The sequence below is a fragment of the Sinohyriopsis cumingii genome, chromosome 2 (assembly GCF_028554795.1).
Source record: "Sinohyriopsis cumingii isolate HCF-2022 chromosome 2, ASM2855479v2, whole genome shotgun sequence".
Taxonomy (NCBI): Eukaryota; Metazoa; Mollusca; class Bivalvia; order Unionida; family Unionidae; genus Sinohyriopsis; species Sinohyriopsis cumingii.
In genome coordinates, this window is record NC_142962.1 from 150,485,677 (window position 1) to 150,513,266 (window position 27,590).

General features: G+C 34.4%; 1 protein-coding gene across 2 annotated transcripts; it reads right to left on the reverse strand.

Annotated features, from left to right (window-relative positions):
• Positions 1-5,760: 5,760 nt before the first annotated feature.
• LOC149806080 (interferon-induced protein 44-like) lies at positions 5,761-25,305 on the reverse strand. 2 transcript variants are annotated; one of them, XM_089950957.1, is made up of 7 exons: positions 25,156-25,305; positions 15,086-15,620; positions 12,553-12,611; positions 10,632-10,829; positions 10,172-10,318; positions 8,400-8,571; positions 5,761-6,523 (listed from the first exon to the last, which is right to left on the reverse strand). In XM_089950957.1, the coding sequence occupies exons 2-7, from the start codon at positions 15,615-15,617 to the stop codon at positions 6,213-6,215; spliced, it is 1,419 nt and encodes a 472-aa protein (XP_089807083.1). In that variant the 5' UTR covers positions 15,618-15,620; positions 25,156-25,305; the 3' UTR covers positions 5,761-6,212. The 2 variants fall into 2 exon arrangements, with proteins under 2 accessions (XP_089807083.1, XP_089807084.1); XM_089950958.1 differs by lacking the exon at positions 25,156-25,305 and adding an exon at positions 24,633-25,028.
• Positions 25,306-27,590: the final 2,285 nt, after the last annotated feature.

Here is a 27,590-nt window from a genome sequence, read left to right on the forward strand (position 1 = left end):
ATATTCATCGAGCTCCCTTTTAAAATTTGAATATCCGATATCGAATAAATCCATCGGCTTTCTTAAACTACCAAAATAAATTAACTGCGGCCATGTTCCTGGTCCAAACGAATCAACAAATTCTTTTTTCAAGTAATATCTTTTATTCGCCGAACTATAATTTGCAGCGGTATCTAATCTTTCGTCATCATTACTGAGCTCATTGATATGATCTTCTCTCAAATAAATATTAGCAGGTTTAGTATAATCAACTTTTCCTCTTAAACGAGATGCAATTTCTTCCTCAGTTAATAATCGAACTCTATTGTCCGCAGGTTTTTTGTAGTCGCTTGGTTGAACTATTGGTTCCTGAGGTTGACTTCTTACTTTTGGTCTGGCCCCTAATTCCTGTGGTTGAATATCTTCTTCCAATTCCTGTGGTCGAAATTCAAACTCCTGTGGTTGAATATCTTCTTCCTGTGGTTGAATTTCTTCCTCCTGTGGTTGAATATCTTCTTTTAATTTTGCTTTTCTTTTCCGTGAAGATTTAGCCTTTTCTTCTTTCTCCTGTCGTCTTTTTTCTTTCGCTTGTTGCTTTTCTTCTTTCGCTTGTTGCTTTTCTTCTTCCGCTTGTTGCACATTATAATTTTTTCTTTCCTTCGCGGCTTCCAAAAATCTTCTGTAACGTGGATCCGTTTCTCTCGCCTGTGATCTTCCCGAGTAAACTTTATATAACATATTATACCAATTTTTACGGTTTGCGTATCTTTTTTTTCCTTCATCAGTCAGATATTCTCTTCGACCATCAAAATAATCTTCCGCAAATTGACCAAATTGATCTATATTACTATACAACGTCGAGAGCGGCTGTGATATTATTCCCCATCCCGCCTCGGTGAAATTTCCTCTTAAATCCTCGAGACGGAACGCTTTTTTTCCTACTCCAGGTTTTCCTCCTTCAGGTTTTCCTTTACTTATTTTAAAACCAATTGCAGGGGTTCCTCCTCCTGGTTGTTGCCCGCGTTGCTGTGCTAGTATTGCTAATCGTTCCGGTAATTCTCGTGAATGTTCCTCGATACCTTTCAACATGGGATAAATTCCACTTTTCATGATATCCTTATCTTTTTTCTCACCATATACGACTCGCTCGGTTGTTTCGGTAACTGGCTTTAACCATTTTGACGATATCTCGGTAATTCCAAATTCTGTGTCTTCGTGTGCTCGGACCTTTTTCTTATATAATTCTTTTGCCGGGATAAGTTTCCTTACCGCCGCTAATTGTTCTCGCGCTAATCTAGCAGAATGAGGCTCTCCAACTGTGCTAGTTTTCCGACTCATATTATTTTCAAGTATATTATTTTAATGCGACGTAAAATTGGCCAAAGCAGCCCCTAATGACAACAAAAAAAATAACACAAAAAAATTATTCCCTTCGTTTATTTTTCCTGTCTCGAACGCTATATTTACTAACACACCGGCGCGACCACCCGATGCACTTGGTCTGAAATGCATGAAAATTAGCTTCCGTAGAAGGCGTTATTTTTGAATTCTGAGGCTTCTACGGAGAAAGTTCTCGTAGGAAGCTTTATTTTGGCTGGACGCACTGGTCTGTTAAACTTCCCTGCTGCTCGATATATGTAACCGAGATCATCCCGACGATAAAGCCGGATGCGATCGAGACATGATGAGGGACTTAAAAGCACTCAAACCTAAAATTTTTAGAGAACGTGTAGATCGAGCTTTCGTGCGTGGCATCATTGGCACTAAATATAAGCTCGGTATACGCGTGAAAGCGGATCTCACATATGAACTATATAAACCAGCAAGAAAACATTTTCCATGACGCAGAGTCATCGTAGAGGACAAAGACGATATATGGTCAACAGATCTCGTTGATATGACAATTATAGCGCGTACAATTATCATTTCCACAATCTCATAACAGTCATTGATGTCTTTAGTAAATACGCCAAGGTCATTCCTCTCAAAAGCAAAATGGGAACTCTCATCGTGAAAGCACTTGATAAAACAGCAGGACAACGAAAACCAAGTAAACTCTGGGCAGATCATGGTGGTCAGTTTTATTTCAAAACCGTTTCAGACTGGCTTCAAAAAATAACATGACCTTCTACAGACACATAGTCCCCTCAAAGTCTCTGTCGTCGAACGGTTTAATAGAACTCTCAAAAATCGCAGGTGGAAGAGAATCACCTGCAATAGGTTGGGTCGGCATGACGTCACAAGCTTAGCGACCTATTTTCCGCCAAATTCCGGAGGTGAAAACAATTGCTTAGTAACAGTACAGTAGCGTTAGTTATCTTCGATATGTAAACCATTTTAGTTTACCTGTATTTTGTTTATTATTTCTGTTTTCTGTTCAGAAGTGTTGTATAGTCTTCTGTAAAAGCAGGATATAAAACCACAAATGTGTCTGTGAATATTGTTATAGACGTAATATATTTTAGGTTCATAAGGGTGGTAGTGGTGTGTACGTGCACAGGAGTCTGACGTTTTATCAATAAAGTACGGCGAAATCTCAGACAACATGAAATCACCTTATCGGTAATATAAATGAACACAAGGAGTGCAAGCGTGACCACAACCCTCGGCTCGATTTGACTTTTCTCACGCGTCTTTTATCGCTTCAAAATTGCAAGAAGATGGAAAAACTACACTTATACATTCAAAATACAGTGACGTACGCATAACTCTCGGACGACCATGTCATGAATCCAATCCACCGAATTAACCTTTATTTTGACCATTACGGTCACAAATCCTTTCTGTTAGAATCCACCAGACTGAAGTAGCCCATTCTAGCAATGTGTTTGATTTTCTAGAGGTTGCCACCTGGTAAGATTATCTGTTGTTTCTACTGATATTTTTTTCATAACAGAAAATAATAGTGGAGAAGAAAATATGATACTTATATGAGAGATGTACTATTTATTATGATGATGACGAAAATGATTGAGAGAAGGGGGAAAAAAACAATAGGAAAGGAGAATATATTACCGATAAGGTGATTTCATGTTGTCCGAGTTTTACCGTACTTTATTGATAAAACGTCAGACTCCTGTGGTACGTGTCACGTACGTGTACACAACAATATATGCCAATTAGTGTCAAGGCAGTTTGAAGGCTGTTTGTTATATAGTTTGTGTATTGTACACTTTTCATTTATAAAATGAATATAAATGCAAGGTTCATAAGATCACTTGGCCATTTTTGCAATGTCTTACGTTTACAAAGAGACCCTGGATAGCGAAGCTAATGCACGATATTTACAGAAACTTAAAAGTTGTGGAAATTAATGATTGTCCTTATAAATTTCAAGCAAATATTTGGGTAAATTACCCAACAAAATAGCCTGAAGTGACTTGGCCTGATGTTTGTAACTATCTTACAGATACGCCTGGTAAGTTTGTTTTTTAACAAAATATTTTGTTGAAGTAACTGAACACCTTTTTCTCAAACCTATTTTTCTTTAATTAAACTGTATCAAAATCTGAAATTTTCAGTCGGTATTGTTTGTGAAAGTGATCCTAATTATTTTTTGAAAGTTCTCATTAATTTATATTTTTCCATAATTATTATTCTTTATTTGTCCTATTAAACCTTGATTAATAAGTACTAAAAGTTGCGTATTTTTCAACCTATGTACATTTATCCACACCGCGTTTATAACAATAATTGCAAATCTTAGGCATATTTTAAAATGTTGTATAGATGTCAACCACACGTTCCTAAAGTCACTAGAACAATGGCGGTCGTTTTCACCTCGCCGGTCGTAACTATGCATTGAAAATGCCCGGATGTGAAAAAGTGCCCGGATTCCCGACCCAACCTGTAATACCAAGTGATACTTAGATTTCTTGCAAGACATCGTCGACCAATACAATCATACCTGGTATCGAAGCATTCGAGTGGCTCCAGCGGAAGCCTCTTCCATAAACCAAACAACAAAAGGTCGCAGACGCCTTATTTTTTAGATCCAAATTCAATGCGGGCGATTACGTCAGAATTAGCAGACACACAACTACCTTCGAAAATGGATATACCCCTAACTGAACTAAAGAAGTCTTTATCGTGGATAGTGTTCAGAAAACCACTTCCATCACCTACACACTGAAAGATTCCTCAGGAGAAACCCATCTATGGGCCCTTTACTAGCAGGAATTACAACAACAACCACCAAAAAAAACCAACAAAAAAAATCTCTTAGGAGTTGAAAAAGTGATCTCTACCAAAAGGAAAGAATCGCTCGTCAAGTGGTTTGGCTGTCCTGAACAATTCAACTCGTGGATTCCCACAGCCCCTCGACTACAAAAGCGCCTCAGAAATAATTTTATCATACTCCTCGATCAAACTTTTTCCAGAGACTGTCTTACATTTCGCAGCATGCTCGTCAGACTCATCTTCTCGAAGATACGCTTGAACACATACTCAAATTTTATAAATTTCACACGACCTACCAAATGAACTGGAATCACCTTATTGAACCAGTAATAGAACTGAGCTTACTGTGGCTCTGACAAATGAAAAATCTTCAACCTATTTTTGATGTAATACTGCTGATTGTATCGCTGCACTGGAAGCTGATGACCATGACCACGTTAATGACTTGGTAACAAACGTCGTTTTTTATACTATAATCAATAATATAATTACAAGTAAATATAAATTCTTCAAACAATTAAACTTTCCAATACATTATATTAAAGAATAGTAAAGAAATATTAAAAATAATCCAATGTTGCAACGTACCGATGTTAGATCAACATCTTAACACTAAAAATCCTTATACTATATAAAAATTGTACACAGACGATATCTTACCTGTAATGATACAAACCTCTTTGAGATTCCGACGAAAGGACTGATTCGTCAATCAAATCACCACGTTTTTGTACACAGTTTCTTAGGGTGCAGCCAAATATGGTCATATGTCTAGTTCTTGAGGTCCGCCAGAATCTCAAAGTGAGGCTTCATAGTTTCTTACAGACTACCGTATGGATCTATGTACGTCATTAGGCAATTTTGCCACATCAGCGCGAGGAGCTGATAGCATTGTCAGTCAGAGAACTTTAGGTATCCGCTAATTCAGCAACTTTCACAATTTAACGAGTGTAGTTTTCGCCAACTTTACGATACAAGGGAAATGTATAGTGCAAGAGGGTTTTGCCTTTTTGCTCATAAGGGTGCAATCTTTATCAAATAGTATATAATTGTGATACCGAAATAAATGAATTTAATCTTAATATATTTTAGTAGAAAATTACTTTCAATATAAGTGAATCAAAAGTTACTTTTAATACAATTTAGAGAAAATTTCAATCTTATTACTTTTACTAACAAATTCTGTCCTAATAGAAACATTCTTTTTCTAACCCAGTGGAAAGTATCTCTTCTTGTGAAAATGAAGCTGTGAAGACACATCACATTCATTGGTGCGATTTTTATTTGATTACTCATAATTTATTTATAACTCAAAAGGTAAGCACCGATGCACCATACTATGAAGTATTTTCCATGCAACATATTTAAGTACACATTGGAATACAAGGGGTCACACACACACACACACACAGCATAAACATTATACTTGTGTATCATACTGTCAGTCTCTGTTTGATGAAATATTAACAATCATGGAGGTACACGACCTTGTCCAACACTGGAGTGTCGGTACATTAAAGTAGTAACATGAAATAAATCAGTACCTGTAAGTGTAAAGTTTGCTGTTATGTTTCATAAAAATAAAATTATTTTACACAACAATTCGCCAGATAATGAACTTATTTATTAGTACTTTAGCTATTTAACATTTTATTCCATTAATATATACTGCTTGTCGCATGGTTTGCGTGGGGTTTTAAAAAGCATAGCTACAAGCTATTGTAAACATCATAATCTACTGAAAAAGAAAAGAAGCAGAAGACTAAAATATATGTATATATCTCAGTCTCGACAGCAAACTTAATAAGGTCAAAAATATTCAATGAAATATCCAAATCAATATTTTGTTTTAATTGTTTTGATTGTTCCATCAACATTATCAACAAGGTAAATATATATACCGTTTCCAACTTTTGATGTTGCATAGAAATCAAAAAAGAAGGGTGAATCTAAGTTCAGAGACAGTCTGTTTATGAGCCCCATATTTCGTTTTGTGAACGCATTCTGGTTTAACATTTTGGCATTCCACAGTTGGATGAATCAATAGAACAACATCACTCTTTAATATTCAACTTCTGAATATTTTCACATTCAAGTTTGTCCAAATAATTATACAAAAAATCATCTGCAAATCCAAGTATTTGCTGCAGCGCAAGCAAAGCAAGGGCACTGATTTTGTCATCAAGACGCACTTCGTTCTCGTAATTCTTCACTGGTAGGACATTGCCTCGTGGAACACCAAACATCTGAGAGACCTTCTCCACTGCGTCCTTGACCTCCTCACATTTAAAGACATCTGAAATGTCGGCTACAACTACTTTTGAAAGTTTGTCCACCTTAGTTAAAATGACGGTCTGTGGGATTCCTATTAAAAAAAAAAACACAAACAAAAACCAAACAACAATATCCTTCTATTTAATTAATGCTTGTACTGTTTTCTATTCTCTTGGCATCTAATTGCAGAGATGAAATGTGTACCATATACTGATTCTGTTGCACCATTTGCCAAATCCTTGTACATCTGATACATATATGTGATCCGTTGATTAGGCATATGGTAGTAGGAGTAGGACCAATATCCAGGTTTATCATACTCCTTGACATTTGATAAATAAAAAAAAACTACATGATTCAAAACAAATATTCCATACAGAGCCGATTATTAAATGTAATACTATGATAGACATTTTCTCAATTCCAATTTGATTAAAATAAAGATCTACTCATTAATATTTAGATCTGACTGACACCGACGTAAAATCTTGTTTTGTTGACCATGATAAATCCAATTAAATTACAGCTTTCATATTGCTGTTTAAGAGAAACTACATTCTGAGTATATCATTCCTAAATATAAACAGGGTTCATACAGAATTCTGAACGATAAATTCAAAGACTTTTCCCAAACTTTCAAAAGACCACAAACATAGATTTCCAAGACCTATTTTCGCTAACATTTTGTCTAAGTTATATTATATGAGAGAAAACAACAAATGCAAAATACTACAATACTGTTTAAAGATGAAATGAAACTGAACGATCATCAAAAGAAAGAAACCAGGAAAACTCGACTACATCTGAATATAACAACCTTGGACAATTTTATTTATGATTATGGAAAGAAATTAAAGTGCTTGGGTTATTTCAATTTTCAAAGACTTTTAAAGACCTCAGGGTAAACTGCTCGATTTTCCCAAACCTTCAAGGGCTTGCAAATGCTACCTCATTTTTCCCAAACTGTCAAAAACCTTCAAAGACCGTATGAACCCTGGTAAAACTCTCTCTAACAAAAAATGCAAGGCTTTTTATCTGATAAGCTGCTATAAATAACTGAACCGTAAATTCCAAAGATCACCCGGATATGAACCTGTATCGGCGTCTGTCAAATCTATGCTATGATTTTAGTCAGAATGACTTGAATTGTTACTTAAAAAATAAAAAGATTTAGCTTATTGATATCTAGTAAGCTAAGAAGACAGCCTTTGGATGTTGTTCAGGTGAATTCAAGGAATTGTTGTCTTTATGAATCAGTACGCAAAGTACATGATTAGTAATTATATGATTCTAAATAGGTAAAGCAGCATCTGTATACGTGATTATGGCTTGATGGCTTCAATCTCATTTTGATAACGTACTTTATAATGACTAGATGAGGTCAATCAAATGGAGGTGGCAATATCTTGTTGTTGCAGGAAATTCCAGCCAGAGGAACTATTAGCCAGAACCTCAACCAGCGAATCTTTACATCATATGACCAGCATGGGAAATAAGAGATATTTTGTCCCTGATCAGCATTCAGAGGCAGTTTTTATATATAAGGTCATCTTAATGCTGTGTTGTATACTGAGATAAATGCATAACATGATTCTATGTCGCTTCCAGTGTGAACAAATGATAAATAGTGTGCAAGAATGTACATCTGAATCACGAAAAATGGGACAGTCATGGGGTAGGGGGACTCGTACCCGTCATGTAGACGCGGTAACGTTTAAGAATGCTGGCCCTGGGGTCATTTTAGTATACTGGGTTTACTATATCAATACGAAGTCAACATATGTCTTACAGCGGTTCTACACTTTACGTAGTCAGCAATACCGAAGCCTCCAAAATACTGAATTTGAACTGGAACATCATGGTGGATTTGGCTGGTAAGACAATTGTTTTATATGACTATGAAGAAGAAAATGTTCGTCACATTAATTTCAGGTAGTGTAACTTTAAGAACACTATTTTATTTTTACCTCTTTGGTTCATTCGTGTCTGCATGCTCTTGATTTTTTCCAAAATCGGTTTAGCGATGAGATCAACCGTGCTGCCATCTATTACAAAGGCCACACAGTGGATCTTGTCCTTCAGAGCTGGACTTCTGTTGAAGCCCAGCACTTCTGGCGTAATTGGTGATGATGGATTGAACTGGAAAATTTATTTTGCAAACAAAACTAAATAAAGAACACAAGGATCCATTTAGGTTTAAGGTAACATAACATATCATGCCTATTTCTGAATGAATCAAAAGTCAGAAGGAACGTTTCAATCGGATGGATAAATTTCAAAGTAAAAAGTACATACATACATACCTACATATCTACCAACCTATCTACCTACCTACCTACATACATACATACATACATACATACATACATACATACATACACATATAATTATCATTCATCCTCTGTTGAGAATCAAACCGAGGTCATTGAGTTACGGCAACCATTTCTTTGCTTGTATGTACCAACTCCTATAATGTCCAGGCTGAGAAACATCTCCAAAATATAATGGAACTTAGATGTAAATATAGGCATTAGTCCAAATGATACAGTTATTAACTCTACAATACAGTCACTCCAACTTTTGTATAAATATATGCATATATAAGTTATTATAGTAAGTATAAATATATACCAAACAGAATAAAAAGGTTTATCCCTCGTTCCTGTGTAAGAATATAAAGTGAAACTGCATGGTGAAAGAATAGGGCGAGGGGATGGGAATAACGTTTAGAGTGCTATTTATAAAGATGTTTCTTCAATTAATAAATATGACAGTAATTTGTTATTAAAATCAAATGGAATATTTGACCTTCCAAAGACCAAATTCCACTTTTCAGTGGGAAAACTGCATCCTATGAGATTTCATAGAAATGAATTAAATAAATAAAAAAACATTAACTACTTTGTTCGTGAATAAAAATCATTGCAAAATACTTGAAAGATTTTTTCCTCTCTATAAATTGAATAAGAAATCTACAAAACAGTTTAAATTTGCATCACTTACAGTAAGGCACATGCTATTTAAAGCAATTCGATTAATAAAAAGTTGACAATGTACTACGGATATACTCATATCAGTCATTAATAACATATAAGATGGAGTTATTAATGAAATATTATCCCTTAAATCACGGAATGATTTTTTTAAAAAAGTATTTGTTCTTTGACAATAATTTATATAGTTATTGTTGTATTTATATAGATTTCGTAAATGGTCATTAGATATGTGTCATGGAACCTGATTCCCATAAACGTCTCATGTAAGCTGCATATTAAATGCACAAAACAGAACATCTATTACACTGTCTGTCTATCAAACACCTTTAAATTGTTAATTAAGTTATTCATTTTAGGGCAACGTTACAACACTTGATCAACAATTTCATAAACTACAGACTCACTGATGACTACACATATGTACTGTACAGACTCACTGATGACTACACATATGCACTGTGAATATGGTGCATTTGAAGTCGCTTTGGTTCAAGACGCATTGACAAATTCCTATATCAAAGGCCATAGTAGAGTTAAATACTGTCAGAAAAGGGCTTAGATGCAATTAGATCTGGTTTGGTCTTTTATGTTAAGCGTTATACAAAATCTTTTTCCATTCATGAAGTCCTTCAAATTTTAATGGGTAGAAAATGGGCACACAAAACATAAGCAGGGACAGGTATGGATAATACTGCATGAATCATCCACAGAACGTTGGTGGGTTATGAATAAGTGGAAATAACCTGATAAAAATCTGGAACATGTCCTTCCAGTAAATAGTTTACTTCCAAGACATCCAGTCCTTGTCCTTCTTCCAAACCGCGTGTGTCGCACAACCGAAAGCTAAGAGGCTCACCAGTTGTACGTGACCTTACCTGATATTGCCGGTACTGAAATGAAACATTAGGAAAATATATAATGCCAAACCAATGGTAAAGCAAGAAATGTGTTTGAAAGCTTTACTGCATCAATCACAAATAAGTGTTAACAATCACTATTGAACCAGGGAAGTATATCTCGAAACTCTGTTGAAGTTCATGTGTTAATTATCAATGCACTAAATGTCTATCCAGTCTATTTATGAACTTCATTTACATTCTTTTTAGTTTTATTTTAATTAATAAATAATAATGATAATTATGATGATAAGAAGAATATATTCAACATTAAAGATCACTGACAGAAAACACAAAATATCCCTACCACATTCGTGAGGCTGTGATCAGAGCTTCCGCTACATCCCTGATGACTGATACGGCCCCTGAAGACAGAGTTGATTGTGTTGAAGAAACTTGACTTCCCTGCCCCCACAGGGCCCAGCAAGAGGACCCTAACCTGCGGCAGGCTAAGGGAGGGGACAGGTTTGTAATTTTCAATTTGTTCCTTCAGTTCTTCAAACAGCTTCAAGAAAATATTTGTAGACATTTTAAAAAGTGGCGTTTCATTGACATCATTATCGGTTACAGCAATAAAAATCACAAAAAGTACATAAGCAGTAGCAGAAATTGGGGTGATTGAAATGATGGTGTTTGTCTTTGCTGTTTCTGCTCTGGTTCTTGTCCATTGTTGCTGTTGCTGCTGATGATATGATATGTATGTTTTAATGTATGTATGTATGTATGTATGTATGTATGTTAATATGTATGCATGTATATGTGTATGCATGTATGTATGTACACCATTGTCGCAGTATGATTTGAAATGTATGCATGTGTGTTCGTTTTTCGTTTGAGCTGTGTATTGGAAATATGTGCTCTGCTGAAAAATTATTATATTTTAAGTTTTTGATTAATTCTGTGTTTCAGTAGGTAGAAAGATCTCAAAAGTGATTTATTTTATATATGTACCAATTCTAAATAAACTTACTTGACATAAATAGGTTTATAGATCCTTTGAAGTGATTTGCCTAATAGTATGTACACAGAACACAAGTGTGGAAACAATATGGTTACTTTGCATTCGCCTTTTACAATGTCTTGCTGGTGTTGCGAATTTTACTATCCTAAAGACACAAGGGGGCAGCCTGGAGAACACTGTATTTTGATTAGTAACTGATGGAAAGTTGTAATTTTCTCTAGCTTCAAAAGTCATAAAAGTATATATTGTAAGTAGTAGGTTGTAAAGTACAGAACTATGAAAAATCAGCAGTGATTTATGGATTATATCCTGAAGAATGAATTAAATCGAGATACTTTGGAATCATTATAAAATTTTACATTGATAGTACACCGAAACGATGATTGTTTCCAATATTTTTAAAATACACTGATCTTGATTCTCACCATAATGCAGGACTGGAAATATTCAGAAACTGCTCACCTATCCATTTATGATTTTCACACACATACACACTTTTAATTTAATAAATTTATGACTATGTCATTTCCCTAATTTATTCAGCAATTGCTAAGTAGATCTTAATGGTACGTTATATAATTTGAGACGTAAGCCAACACAAATACCCGCATTTCAACAAATTCCCCAACTATCTGGCCCTCCTTCCGCTACCATGGCTGCATTGAAAATTCAAAACCATTACTGTTATCTAGTCATCTTCTTAAATGATCAAACCACATATGATTCCACATATGATTATCTTTCTTTATTTCTGATGCTCCTAAACAGCATACCAAATATAATATACTAAAATTGGTGTAGATGGATTTCAGGTTGCAAAGCTGAGTCGAAAACTACCCTTGAAAACGTAACTTTTGACACAACCACCCATTTTGCCACTGGGACTGCATCATAGTTCAAAACATTTATTGTCATTAACTCATTCTGGTATCCTCATTAAACATCACACCAAATATGATCATCCCCCCACTGACCTGATGTAGATATTTAGGTACTAAGATAACCTAGTGATGCAATGAAGAACTTGGCTTATCGCAATATATCAGCAAAATTCTGGACATAATAATATTATTACTAATATTATTAGTTTTATTTAAAAGAAGGCGAAACATTAAGTTTCACTGCACTAATCTTCCTCATGGTCTTCATTATTTCATTCACTTATTTATATAAATATCAATAAGCACAGCAGCAAGTAAATTAAACACGCTATCTCACTCTCTCTTGATTGAATTCGGTGGTGAAATATTTCTTCAGTATAACATACCACATTGTTCAAGGCTGGAGAGTTTCTCCATGGATCTTCTGAATATGGATCTTTTCCATCTACAAATAAAAATGAATACTGGCAGGTAAAATTCAAACTATACTGTCTCATTTGATTTAATATTACACTTGTCTTCATGTTCAACACATCAAAAATTTGGATATTAATTTCAATTGGCCTTTCACCCTTGAATCATTTTCAATCCTAAATGCTGTTTGGGAATCTATGATAATCGCAAGCTTTTAATTAATTGTAAAGACAGGACATTAAAACAGTGAACCAAAAGAAGAAAGTAGAAAATAACTTCAGACATAGTGATGTCATTGTTGTCGGGATCAGCATTTGAAATGTCGTCCGTGTCTTTTCAAGTAAATGTTTAAATTTTGACACACATCACAAACAATAAAAATTTCTATTGTAATTTGACGCAACTTGCAATACTTAGTGCTTAAGGAGTTGGACGTTACCGTTTTTTTATTAAAAGCATAACTCCCACTCACCCTCCCACAATGCCCATAAAAAAGAGATTTGCTGGTAAGTCCACTTCTGCTTCAATTTAAACATATTTTTAATGGAAATCAAGACACACCTGCCATAAGATATTTGTTTGTCTTAAAAATATAGCATAAATAAATAGCTTTCTTTTCAAAACCAACACTGTCATCGGTCATACCATTTTGTCTGTAGTTAACCTCAGGAGCCCAATGCTTTAACATGGAAACTGTTGTGACCTACACTTTCTCTGTATGAATATGTCATGTCATATTGATACAATTTGTATAGTCTAACCCTCTGAGAACTTATGTCTGGGTCATACCTTAGAAACCGTTCATAGCAGCATACTATATATAAATAATATGTGGCTATGAACGTTGTATATATATCTATATCTTCAGCACAATATAAGCTATACATGGCGGCCAGTATTAATGGTGGAGGAAGAACCTGGGAAAATCCCAGAAAGAACCACCAACCCATGAGAAGCTACCAGCAAGCTTTGTCACATTGGCTGACAGCCCGAGACTCGAACCGATGCAGAGATCCATAATGGTGAATGCTTAACACCACTCCAGGCCCCAATATATATATATATATAGGTGTATCATTCTCATAATAATATTTTTTGTAAGGGTCATTTAGTTACTGTAATTGGTAATGCTAATGTCCTATGATCGTAGTCTGCATTTTAAAGATGAGTAATATATTGTGCGTACGTCGATTTCTTTTAAAAAAGTTCAAAGGTTGAGATATACTATTGCTGAGATAAGTATCACATGATACAACAATGACATGAGTTCTTGTTAATGGAGGTCGTTGCTTTTCTAAAAAGACAATTGACCTAATTCCTGATTAGCCATTGTAAATCAGCTGATTTGTTTACTGATAGATTATTTCGAAATACTAATAATGAATCAATCAATACCTCGTGTTGCATTCACCTTATCGCGTGTTATGTTTCTATATAAGTGAATTATTACGTGAAATTAGTCATTCTTAGTAGTAATATTGGTCTTGGAAGAGTAATACGAGAGGATTGATTCATTTATTTAATTTTAATGATTCATTGGAATTACAGTGCTCTAACTTTAAAGACTATTTGCATATATTAAAGCTATACTGAAATAATGTGAACTCGTTCAAATATATTTGGATTAATAGCTGTATTGGAATTACCGTAGATTCTTTTAAAAACATTTTTGAATCACATTAGTGATTTCTTCTGTACTGCTGACACAAGTACAGTAGTGACATCATTTGCAATTCCTTTAGAAAATTTTCTGATACCTAGGAACTATTGGAATTGATAAAAAAAATTAGCAGTTTATGAATTCATTCACCATACTATAAATTATTTTTAATTCTTTCACATTGTATTTTAGGGAAATAAATTTATAATTTTAAATTATACAAAATTTGTTGGTTTTGCGTTTTCTTGTCTTGTTACATAGAGTTGTAACAATAAATGACACATCCTGCCGGTTAAAATATAACTAGGAAACCATGTGGATTTTCATCCCATGAACTTATCCCAACTCTTATCGCTTGAAAAGGCCAAGTCACTGATGTAGCCACCATTTGTATACGGGTTTATCACTACCCAATTGGATAAGGTTCCTGGGTCATAACTTGGACAGTATTCAGAAACATGCCTGCATCTACATTCACTTGGCATTAACAAAAAAATGGAAAGCTGGGGCCATAACAGACAAGATATGGTGCCCAGTGGAACCATTGTTTCTATATTTGAATGCTATCTGTCTGATTAAATTATTAATTTTAAAATTAGTTATTAAGTTAGTAAGAGGTTTGCAAACTATTTGAACTAAAAATATCAATTTACCCATTTGAAAGAAGAATAAATTGTTAAATATTCTAAATTCAATTTATTGGCAAATATTTTAGTGAATTAATTTTACTACAACGGATGAAAATACAGGACATAATCAACTTCAGTTTCACTCAGCATTTATATCTCATTTTCCTTACATCAAATAAATAATATTTAATTGAAAATCCCAAATTGATCGAATACCTGTGACTTGAAAAACCTGGAGATCTATGACGTTCATGTTGTTATTCATGAACTGGTCGCTGGTCAATCCAAGATTGCTAAAATCAGTACCAATTTTGCAGTTACCGTTCAACTGAAAAGTGTTTCCTGAACTAGACTTTTGTATGCTGTTACTGAATGTCCACAAATCATGACCATTCCCGAAGATTGGGCCGTGAGCAGTACCATCATGAATAGCATATGTTGCATTTGTGACAGGAAATTTCCGATATTGTCTATTTCCGTTGTATGTCAACTGGAACAAAAAGGCCTTATCATCACAGCAATAATTTTCAGCTGATCTCCAGTATATGCTCGTGTAGCCTCCAAACACGGACTTGCTGGTATTATACAGGACAGTGACTGTTGGACCTTGATTATCACAAAGCCGGTGGAATTTGGTGGCGGAGCAACCATTCTTCTGAATACTATACAGCAACGTAAAGGTTTTTGGTCCTCTACCTATCCATTGCTCTAACTGCTGCCTATCTTGTCTGTCGATTTTCGCATCCATGATCTGTGGAGCAAGCATGCATTAGTTTAGGAATTATCGTTAAAAGTGATGACAATGCTGACTTATCTCTTTAAACAGAGTGTTTTAACTTTAGAGTATGCGAAAGTTTATGCACCATGAGACCGAGAGATTTCTGGTTCTGAAATATTTGCGTAGCTTATTTCACAATGAGAAATAACTGCTGTGTGATTAACTTGGTCGGCTTCATACAGAATTGAAAGGGGAAGAAAAACATTAAGGCACATATCAAGAGTAAATAATATACCACATATAATACAATAAGCAAATAATTTTTGTTATTGATCACTGTTCTTTTTTTGTCTGAGTAGGGTTATTAGTACTTACACAATAAGAGACGTGAATTAAAAATAGGAAGAAAAGGTAGATGGTTTTCAATGGCTTGTCTTTTGCTTAAAAAATTAGTACGCATACGTTAAAAATTCCCAAAGAAATAAAGCATATAACTGTTAGTTTATGTTCTCTGGTTACCATTTTTTATTTATTACCTAAACATAGTGTTTTTAATTTTCATTTGAAACTTCATTGCTGATGAAATCTAAATTGATCCGATACACGTAACGACAATAATGGCAAACCAATTTTCTCCTTTCCAAGACTTTCAGAACTTGAAAATTTCTTTATTTTCCACTGAGCTAATTACTTCAGAAATTGTGATTTAAAAAATGAAAATAACTATTTACAAATACACCTTAGCGAAAGATGGTTTTATTACTATCCATGCATGACAAGTTAATAACTATAAAAAAGCAAAGCGATTCGAATACAAAGATATCTGAGATAAAATGTTTATTTATTTACAAATCTTAAACTTTTGTTGCAGTCATTTCTTAAATCAAATTATTGAAATCTTACAATTATTAATGAAGTTTCAATAAGCTAAAAACAATCTCATTCTCCCGCCTCACTGTATCAAATCTGACTTGTGTACATTTAAATTTTACTTTTATTTTGATTTTCCTACAAAAATATTGTAAAGGGTTTTATGGATACAATAGTTCTATTTACATATTAATGAATACTACAAGTAATACAATGTTGACATTATTTTGTACCGCACTTACAACTCTTTATCTTGCCAGATGACTAATTGGGAAGCTATTTGTTGTTTACAAGAGGTACATTTAGTCCTCCCGTTGAATACTTCTGTTCACACACACACACACACATTTAGTCCCATTGGCGAATTGTCTCGATAATATCTAGTTTATAAATGAAATTTGATGGAAGTCTACTTTATCAGGAACTTTCTCTTCACCACGTAATCAAGAATAGAGCTTGTAAAGAATAAATCTTGTCAATTAAAATGATGTGCAATAAAATGGTGTTTCACAAAAGAATCATAACTTTAGATGAAATCAGAAATATTTGTCAAGCGTAAGTCGGTCTTTGTTTTCATCGTAGAAATGTTGAATCGGTTTGCTAAAAAAGTAAAGACAATAAAAATAAAGTTTAGTGAGTTTCTCATCAAGTTTAGCAAGTACGGTATATTATTATATGTTCATTTTTTTTCTCCACTAACTTTACTGTGTCAGAATTGTGCAGTGGCGTCACTAGGGTTGGTGTCACCCAGTGCGGTAACTCATGGTGTCACCCCATGGACCTCCTTCCTGCACAAAAATTCAAACTTTTTATAGACAGTCATTTTGGTGTCCGCCCCTCTGATGGTGTCTCTCTGTGCGGTCCGCACCCCAATAGTGATGCCACTGGAAACGTGCACTATTTTTCTTATTATATGCTCATTTTTGCTCCGTTAACTTTACATTGTCAGAATCATGCAGTATTTTTCCATACCGGACGGCTCCATATTTACGTGTGTCTAAAAATAGTTTCTTGTATTAGGAACTACTTTGTAAAAAAAATTACGTTCATGCAGCAGATGCTTTAGCTTTTTGTGTATTAGATTTGTGGATGAACTAAACAAGCTGTTTCACCCATTTGAAAGTAGAGATGATAAAGTTAACGATGTAGAGAAGTTGACTGAAATAGAAATGAAACTTTCAAACAAGAAATGAATGAATGTGATATTCGCAATGTCCACAACTAACGTGAGAGACACAGAATTGAAGTTACCATTCTGATCATTAAAACTGTTATTTAGGAGAAATATTCGAAGCATTTCGCAAATAGAATGGCTCAGTCTATGACCAGTGCTCTCAAGGTCTATAAAAATAACATAGAAAAACATATTGAGGCCAAGAGCTATTGCATATCTATTAGATACGTACCATTTTACAAGTCTGTCAAAACACTAAATTTGAGAGAAAAAATGCAACTGAAGATTCAGAAGAAAACTAGGTGCCTCAGAGCCAATAAGTCTTATTTCCGCTAGCTAAACGAGCTGCCCACACAGCAACTGCTTATCAAATTTCCCCGTTTAAGTTTTCTGATACAATGTTTTCGATATAGGCTAGTGATAGACGTCATACATGTCATGTACATAGCTAGGATCAATCCAACTAAGAGCGTGCAATTGACAGGGCATAAACATATGATATGTCTTGTTTAGCTGGTAATAAGAACGGCACGATAAATATCCAGTGTACTTACATTTATGCATCCTGAAATTCCTCAAAATGTACCTTCTTTAGTTCTGCAAATCAGAATTACATAACCAATATCATGGGTTCCGAAACTTGATACACACCGCGAAACGGTACTGTAATTTCGACTACATTTCCAGCTGAAATCACATTCTCCTTAATGCATTCAAAACGAAATGAATGTGGTATTCCACAGCGTCATTTAGTTTATTTCAATTAAAATAATTCATACTTTCCTGACATTATGATTCAACAGGTGCAGTTGATTGAACTGCTCAAATCAGTTGTACATCGTTTGTAACTGACCCAATAAATATAGTCCATCACAAGCAGAAAAGAAGTATTGAGTTGGATCGACAGAAAAATAAAATCCATCCTTTCCAGACTAACTGGAAAAGTTGTTGCAATGCGCATTCATTCACCGTATGACTCTAAGTTTCAAACTGAAGTAGACCAAACCTAGAATTATTTTTTAAACTAATCAGGAGCCCAAAACCAAGTTCAAATGTTGCCGGGCGGTGTTCTGTGCTATGTATTGATTAATCTACGTTTGTGTAATTATTTTGGAATATGGCATAAATTCATTTACTTTGTTTATTGTATTGTGTTCTTTTTATTACTAAACCTTAGGTAGAAAAACAAAATTAGTAGTTAATAAAAAGTTTACTTGTATGGGGAAATATTAACCCGTTTTTTTGGAGTAATACTGCAGTCTAAAGGTCGTGTGGTATTGCTCAGAAAAAAACTCGTTCATATCTTCCCATACCAATGCAGTAACCTACACTTATTTGATGGACAGAAATCTATGAAGTATAAATGAAATAATATTAATGGAAAATTTGTGAAATTGCAACGGAAAACTCTTCTGTATTGTTAAAAACAAACATAAGTGCTTGCACTGCCCGACACGGCACTGTTCTTTGTCAATGTGATCATGAAAGATTTAAGTGTTGTTATAGGTACACAGATTTCTTTTCTAGCACTATTTACATCAACTGATAGAAAAATAATTCAGCAATATTTTGTATGCTATTCACTGCATAACATTGTAACTTAGTCTTCATAATTTCACAAAACAAATTTTATTTTTGCAATTATGAATACAACATTATGAATTAAATACTTGTAAATGCTTATATTTTAATGAACATTGTCAAACAGAGTATAAAGACCCTCTGATAAATGGAAGATCGAGGCCAGCATTTGTACAAAGCAGCTGTACAATCTCATCTCCAAATTTTGTTCATGCATAAACGCTTCAAAAAGGCAACTTTACTTGAGATGTTAAGGTTACAATGCAACTGCCTATTGATAAAGACTGTTGTCATCATGGTATATAATGACCTTGATTTTCACCAATCGTTGTCACCATCATTTTTCTTTACCTTATCATAACTAAGTAGTATTCGTGATATGCTTAAGAAAACCCCACGTACTGTCATGCTCATTCCATTTCTCGTTCGACTATCAGCCACAAAGAACATGTCATTGTTATTCAACATGCTGAAATGTAGTGTTGAGTAAATTATAATATTGACAGGATAGCTGCTTCATTATTCTCGTCAAAACTATTCAACTATTCATAGGGATAGTTAAATAGAATGTCTTTAATCTGTTGTGTTGTTTATGTAAACCTTTCAGCACTTATGCCAACTGTTGTACTGATTGTGCAATGAATTCAGCTATCAATAAATCTAATTGGCCTTTTAAATATTTTTGTTTACTTTCTTTTATTAAGATAAGAACTAGACGATTCATGCTGTATGATATGCATGTCTTGCTTTTGTCCAGTACGATTTTACCTTCCTGTGTCCAGTACGATTTTACCTACCTCCTTTTATCCAGTACGATTTTACCTCCTTTTGTCCAGTACAATTTTACCTTCCTGTGTCCAGTATGATTTTACCTCCTTTTGTCCAGTTCGATTTTACCTCCTTTTGTCCAGTACGATTTTACCTACCTCCTTTTGTCCATTACGATGTTACTTCCTTTTGTCCAGTACGATTTTACCTCTTTTTGTCCAGTGCGAATTTACCTCCTTTTGTCCAGTACGATTTTACCTACCTCCTTTTGTCCAGTACGATCTTACCTCCTTTTGTCCAGTACGATTTTACCTTCCTGTGTCCAGTACGAGTTTACCTCCTTTTATCCAGTACAATTTTACCTCCTTTTGTCCAGTACGAATTTACCTCCTTTTGTCCAGTACGATTTTACCTGCCTCCTTTTGTCCAGTACGATCTTACCTCCTTTTGTCCAGTACGATTTTACCTTCCTGTGTCTAGTACGATTTTACCTCCTTTTGTCCAGTACGATTTTACCTACCTCCTTTTGTCCAGTACGATTTTACTTCCTTTTTATCCAGTACGATTTTACCGCCTCATCTTGAGCTTCGTTTCTACAAGTGTTGTGATGATACAGTGGGTGCCATAATCGGTCACGTTATATACCAACAATGGTGTGTATGTTACCCATCGAGTATTAAAATTGCAGTCTCTATATGCTGAACATTTGTATTTAATCGTGGCCATTAACAATGTTTTCAGTTGTAGTACATCAAGTACAATTTGCCCTTACTTAATGATATTTTTTAACAAAAAGAACGATCAAGAAACGTTCTCGTACATGCATGCGAGATTTTAAATGACAAAAAATGACTATCTGGATTAAACTTGTTTGATTGAAGAAGTTGTGTGGTCTAGGATAACCACATCTGCATCACTTTATTATTATTATTATTATTATTATTAACTTAAATGTGGTGACTTCAGTGAACTCTGGACTGTCTTAGGCCACCTGTTGATCTGTATCAAAATCGTCCCATCGTAAACGTGGTCTAAGGTTAATTGTATGAAACAAGCACCATAAAATACTAGACCCTCATACAGGGCCGGCGCCAGACCCGGCCAGACTATCTGGCGCCCTAGGCAAGGTTAGATTCTTGCGCCCCCCTCCCCCCCGAAAATATAAATTTCAAAATTTATAAACAATATATTTTTTTTAAAAATGCGCCCCCTGAAATCAGCACCCTAGGCGGCTGCCTAGTTTGCCTATATGGTAGCGCTGGCCCTGAAATCATGTAATACATGTGTACATCGGATCGGTGTATAAATGGGCATTAGAACCAGATTTGCTTTTCGTGACCCTTAGATAACTCTACAGACATCGCCGAAACATTATTTATATCACCAATTTCTACAACATTTAAATATATTTTTTATCAACTTCTCTATGTGAAGGCAGAAGGCAGATGATTCCACCATACTTGAAGTACTTATAGGACTCACGGTACTAATTCAGTTCCCATAGTAAACCTGTACAAACACCGTGATATTAAAAATTCAATAACTTAAAATCTCTGAGTTCTAATCATCAAACCTACATTTATCAGTATAGATGAAACCTGGATGTCAGCTTCTGTGTAGAGGAAAGCCTGCATGTGTTTGAACCATGTGCTTTCAATTCCGCACCAAAGAGTAATGTGCTAATTTTAGTAATGTATGTTCCAACTCAAGACTGTTAAAAAACTGAAATTCCATCAGTAAAACAATGTCTCTATTTGTTTTCAGTTACAACTAGGGTAAGCTCTCAAAAGATTCTTTTTCCTAAAATTTAACTTACATTATTAAACAATCCTGGTCAGCCAAATCCATATATACTCTATTTAAGGTTCACTCATTTCCAGGCTGGTTCCCATTTTTCCATATAATTAGTACTGTGTGTCCTGTATAGCCTCCCTTTGGGGAATTAGGTTTAGTAGAGACGATGACGCAAAACATAAAAAATAACGACAAAAGGTGAAGCTATTCTCTTGTCACACAACCAAAATATATCCCTGAAGGTAATGTCGGTTAAGCTCCTGGCTTTTGTTTTCAAAACAAAAACCAGTCAAATGCTAATATAGGTCAGCAACAGCATTTGTTTACTTTTTGCTTCAAGAAATAATAATCAATCAAAAACCATACAGAAGTCGATGATCTTGATGGGTTTCGGTGGAAATGACTATAATTTTAATACAAACCACAACACAGGGGAAGATTCCAATGTTGTCCATGGCTACCAGATTATGTTAGGACTGGTCGACGTGGTGTCAGGATAATGTGACTGGGTGGGACATCATGTTACATGTATGCGGCATGATGCCCCAGTGCCAGACATCACAATAAACTGCCACAATGCAGACATTGTAGCAATATGACTGAAAAATTGTTTAAGCTACGTTAAAAATCCAAATCACACACACACACACACCGTCTTTTCTTGTAAAGTATAATATTATAACTGGAAAAGGTACGTAGACTGAATCCTATAAACCTCGCTGAATCAGCTACCATACCAAGAACACGTTCGTTATATCAGTTTATATTTCGTTTCGTGGTGGAGTGAAACTTTAATGTCTCTCTCTATCTCTTTCAAATATAAATAAAGCCAAAAAGCAGTCAAGTTATGTTGGGCTCCAATTTGGAATAGGCCCTTTCTCGAGAAATTGCGGGCAACAACTCGGAATTCCAAAGTAATCGGTAGTTTTCAAAGACATATATTGTTTTAAAATCTTTATTTTTATTTAATTTTATTTTTTCTTTATCAAGGTATTTGTAAAATAACTGTACTTGAAATAGTTTTCAAAAATATATGCATTGTAAATATAAGTTTGAACAAATATTAGTACTTGAAATATGTTTGTAAAAATATTAAATAATTAAATATATTTAAATATTTATTTAATTCTGATTCTTCATTTTTATTTATTTATTTTATTTATTTATTTATCTATCTAATATTATTTCTTTGTTTTGTATTTGTAATAAAAATGATTTTGTGTTGTGGTAAAAACTTGGAAAGTTGATAATTTTTTGCAAATTATTGCAGCAAAGAAAATAACAGGTCTAAATCGTATATATTCATTTACTGGTTGAAGTTACCAAGCGATTATATTGAATATCTCTTATGCTGTAAAACGCTTTAAAAAATTGTTAAATCTGCTCTAAATCAACTTTAAAGGCTGCGCTTAATTTCTTCATGGTAACAGATGGTATATTAAGGAATATATTAAACTGATTTGATTAAAAAGAATAATGATATAAATGGTATTGATATAGATGGAAATGAATTTCTAATATCTCAGTATGCAGATAATACAACATTTTTTGGGGGGATGGATCTGAAAAAGCCCATAAAAATACAATACACACATTAAAATTCTATGCAAAGATCTCTGGCCTTAATGTAAACATAGAGAAAACAAGAATAATATGGACAGGAAGCATGAAAAACAGCAACAGCCGTTTGTGTACAGAGTATTGTTGTTGTTGTTGTAGTTGTAGGGTTTAACGCCATTTCTCAGCACACGATAGGCTATACATGGCGGCCAGTATTAATGGTGGAGGAAGAACCCGGGAAATCCCCGGAAAGAACCACTGACCCTCGAGAAGCTACTGGCAAGCTTTCTCACATACCCACATGTACAGATTATAATTTATGCTGGATAGATGATAGTTTCACAATAGTAGGCATTACACTCTCTACAGATTTAAGTCACATGATGAATCTTAATTATGATAGTAAATTAAATAACATCAAAACACTACTGACTCAGTGGTTGAAGAGAATTCTTACCCCCATGGGAAAATTATTATGATAAAATCACTTGCATTATCAAAATTAAATCACATATTAATAAATGTACCAAATGCTCTAGAATGGTTCATTACAAAATTCTATAGTTTAATTGTCAAATACTTGTGGAAAAGATCAGTTGACAAGATAAAAAAAGTAATAAATAAAAGTTATGATGAAGAGGATTTTGCAATGATCGACTTGCAGAATTTCATTTGTTCTCTAAAAATTACAGAAGACAAGACTTATATACGAAAAGAATTTTAAGGTAGTCCATTGGATAGCTCCTATGCATGGGAAATATAATAAAAAAATGATTTGCAATACGACAGTGACTCGGCGGTTGCTACAGCTATCAGTAGCCAATACACGATTAAATTTCAACTGTTGCCATAATTGCTTTTTGTTGTTTCCATTTTTTTCAACTGTTACAAAAATTTACCTAAAATTCATCTGCACTTAATTTCTAACTTAAAAAGGTATATTTAAAGAGCAGAATAATTCACACAGTATGTTCACTACAAGCCAAGTTCAATTCATTAATATTTAAATTAACTGGTGGTATCTAACCATATTTGCTATGATTTACTTGCGTAAATCAGAATGAATTTGATAGGCCTATACATTTCGTTTTCAGATTTAAACAAGATAAAAAGCTGCAACGTTTTAATCATTGCTCAGCAATTGCTTTTGTGATTAGGAAATACAGAACATTCATATTAATAGTCATTAATACAATTTATACTAGATGTACTTTGATGACATTGTTCATGAGCTAATGTCACAACCTATCTTAACTTTCACTTGAAACTGTGGTGAAAGTGAGAAAAAAAGTACTTACTTCGTGCTTTAAGTTGCTAACTTCGTCGACTAATTGTTGCAGAAACCTACAACATCTTGAAGTCTTCCATCCAGCAAATTAAATACATGATTGACAAAAGCCCTTGTCACATATTTATTTGTCGTCTTATAATTCAAGTATTTTTCCTTGCAAAAAGAATTTTAAAAAGTACCTATCAACATCCTCCGTTTTTAACACTCTAATGAAACTGATGCTAAACCAGCCGCCCGGTCTATTTACATCGGTTCGTACGGTGACGCAATTTCTCGAGAAAGAGCGCAACAAGTCCGGATTCCGAATTGTTGCGTTATTCCAAGTTGGAGCCCAATAGCTACACTTTCATTTTCATCAATTATGTGCGAGCCAATAAATGAAAGTGTCAATGCTTGTCCAAGAAATGTTGTAACGAACCCTCAACAAATATTTGAAAAGGAAATATATACAGGCTCCCCGCAAGTTGACAACAACAGCAAAAATCTAAAATTCACAGTATACTATATGTGTCTCTTACAGTTGAACCTACCGTGTATCAACTGTATTCCTTACCGGAAAAGAATTCCTAAAGTCTCACTGGATAGTTTCGTATTTTGACACCTCCCTAATTTTTAAGGGAGAAGGCATGAACCTAATTATCACAAGCCTAGCATTTATAAATTCACACATAAGCTAAATCTATAATGTGGTTCAGATTTACTTTGAGTTAAGCTTGGAAATAGGTTGGCTTGTTGGTGACTGCCTGTCACAGTTAGATTTGCATTGGAGATCAAATGCGTAACTTGGGCTGCAAATGAGCTGTCGACTTGGCTTACGTATTTATGTGTGTCTGCTACAGAGGTAAATATCTAAAAATCTAGATGGTTGAGGGGTGATGAAAAGTATGCTAATTTGTTATAGTACTAGTGAACTTTATTCATGCATAAGGCACATACTGATTCTTTTAGCTGCCTTGTCACAGAAAAATATTCAAAATAGCTATTTCTTGTCAAAAATGAATGTAAAATTTAGGGGTTGGTGGCAGTGTTGGTTCAGTATAAAAACCACCAGTTGCACCAGGAATTAACCTGATTACTGCAGTCAAAATCTCACATGTATGCTTTCTACAAAAATCATTAGTTTGTTTTTATTTGTATCTTCAGTATAAAATTATTCTCATTTTTCTGTAATTGGTCCTCGTCGGATGAAAATTCACCAGATAAACTGTCCAGTGAGACCTAATTATTGACTCAGGGAATTCGAACTCTGACTCCGAACCGGAAAACATTCCTCATTTCTGAGATATGATATTTTACTTCCTTCGAATAATAATGATAATAATAATAATAATAATAATAATAATAATAATATTATTATTATTATTATTATTATTATTATTATTATTATTATATCTTTTTAAGATCCCTTTTATTTTTGTGCTATAGTTCTAGTGAATATGCACAATGAGGTCGGACAAATCAACCCCCCCCCCCCAAATCTGTGTTGATACTGATAGACGATATATCAACATGTCAGCCGAAAATCAACATCATCACGGGTGAAAGGCTGATTTATTGGCCTAGCTCTCGCCGAGATTTGCGACATTTTGCTTTTTCCTAAAAGCGTCAAACGTTTGCAGCCTTGCATTCATGCTGATTAGGTCCATCCTAAAATTTCTTAAATAAATATATTTTAACGTTTCTGCGCGTTTGTTCAACTTTCTATTTTAAAACAAATAGAGATCACATTGAAAGTGTGCACACGCACGGGTCAAGCCAATACATTCCATAGTATAATGTGGACTATAAATTAGGCACATGAATGGAAATAGTGCTATTGAGTGTAAAATAGGCTGGCGGGTGTGTGTGTGCAGCGAGTGAAGACACGATCCTGTTCTCAGGATTGATAAAATATCCCCAGCGATCCGTCTTCTGACTTTGCCTTGTTAGTGTTGCAAGAAACTGAATCAAACACAGGGCCTATGACGGTCAAACGATGCTAAGAAACTATGCAGGTATTTGAATATCGGCCCTAGAGAATCTGAACTGTTATGCAAAGAGGCAAAACAACGATAACTTTTGAAATGCGAACTTAAAATATTTCTGGCATGAATGCAAGACTAGATGAAATAAGGCGTACAAGCAGCAAAACTCAAATGGGAACAACACCTGCAGAATGGACGATGGTAACATCCCTCGCGTTATCCTCACTCATATTCACCTTTGTTACAAGAAGAACCAGGGTCCGCATTTAGCTCTGACGGATACACAAGTCAGATCATGAGCGATATCAGTTGGATGTGCGAGCCTGAATAATAAATTCGACCGCTTCGAACATACAATGTTCGAGCCTGAATAATAAATTCGACCGCTTGGAACATACAATGTGCGGGTCTGAATAATAAATTCTAACGCTTCGAACATACAAATTAAGATCCAAATAAATTAACATAAACACAACAACACCAAAAACCAATCGTATGAAAAATTAAGGGAGCACAATAAAGACTACACAAAGGCGAATCATCGCACTGAATCAGTAAATTGTAATACATTTGATTTTGCATTTGGTTTTTTTTTTATTTGCTTTCAAATGTCGATAAAATTGCAATTAAGCCCTTGTTCAATTTATGTCTCACAACTTCCCCCCAAAAACTAAACTAAGACAAAACAGGCCCATGAAAATCACATATAAAGAAAGTCAGAATTCGACGTACGTATTCCTGGCATTAAAAACAGATCCTAAATACTTGTAATGTGGTCACGTGACAAAAAAGATTGTAATTTAAGTGGTTGGCAAGCTTCTTGAAAGTGCAGTTGTTATTTCTTTGATCTTAAATGCTTTCGCCGATGTGATTTAATAACATTAGTATATTACTTTTAGGGGTATTAATACATTAGTGGAACTGGTAGATAGTATAGTATAACAGTTAGTAGCTTCTGTTAGCTACATAAATGAGGTGTTAAATGGACCTTACTATTTGAA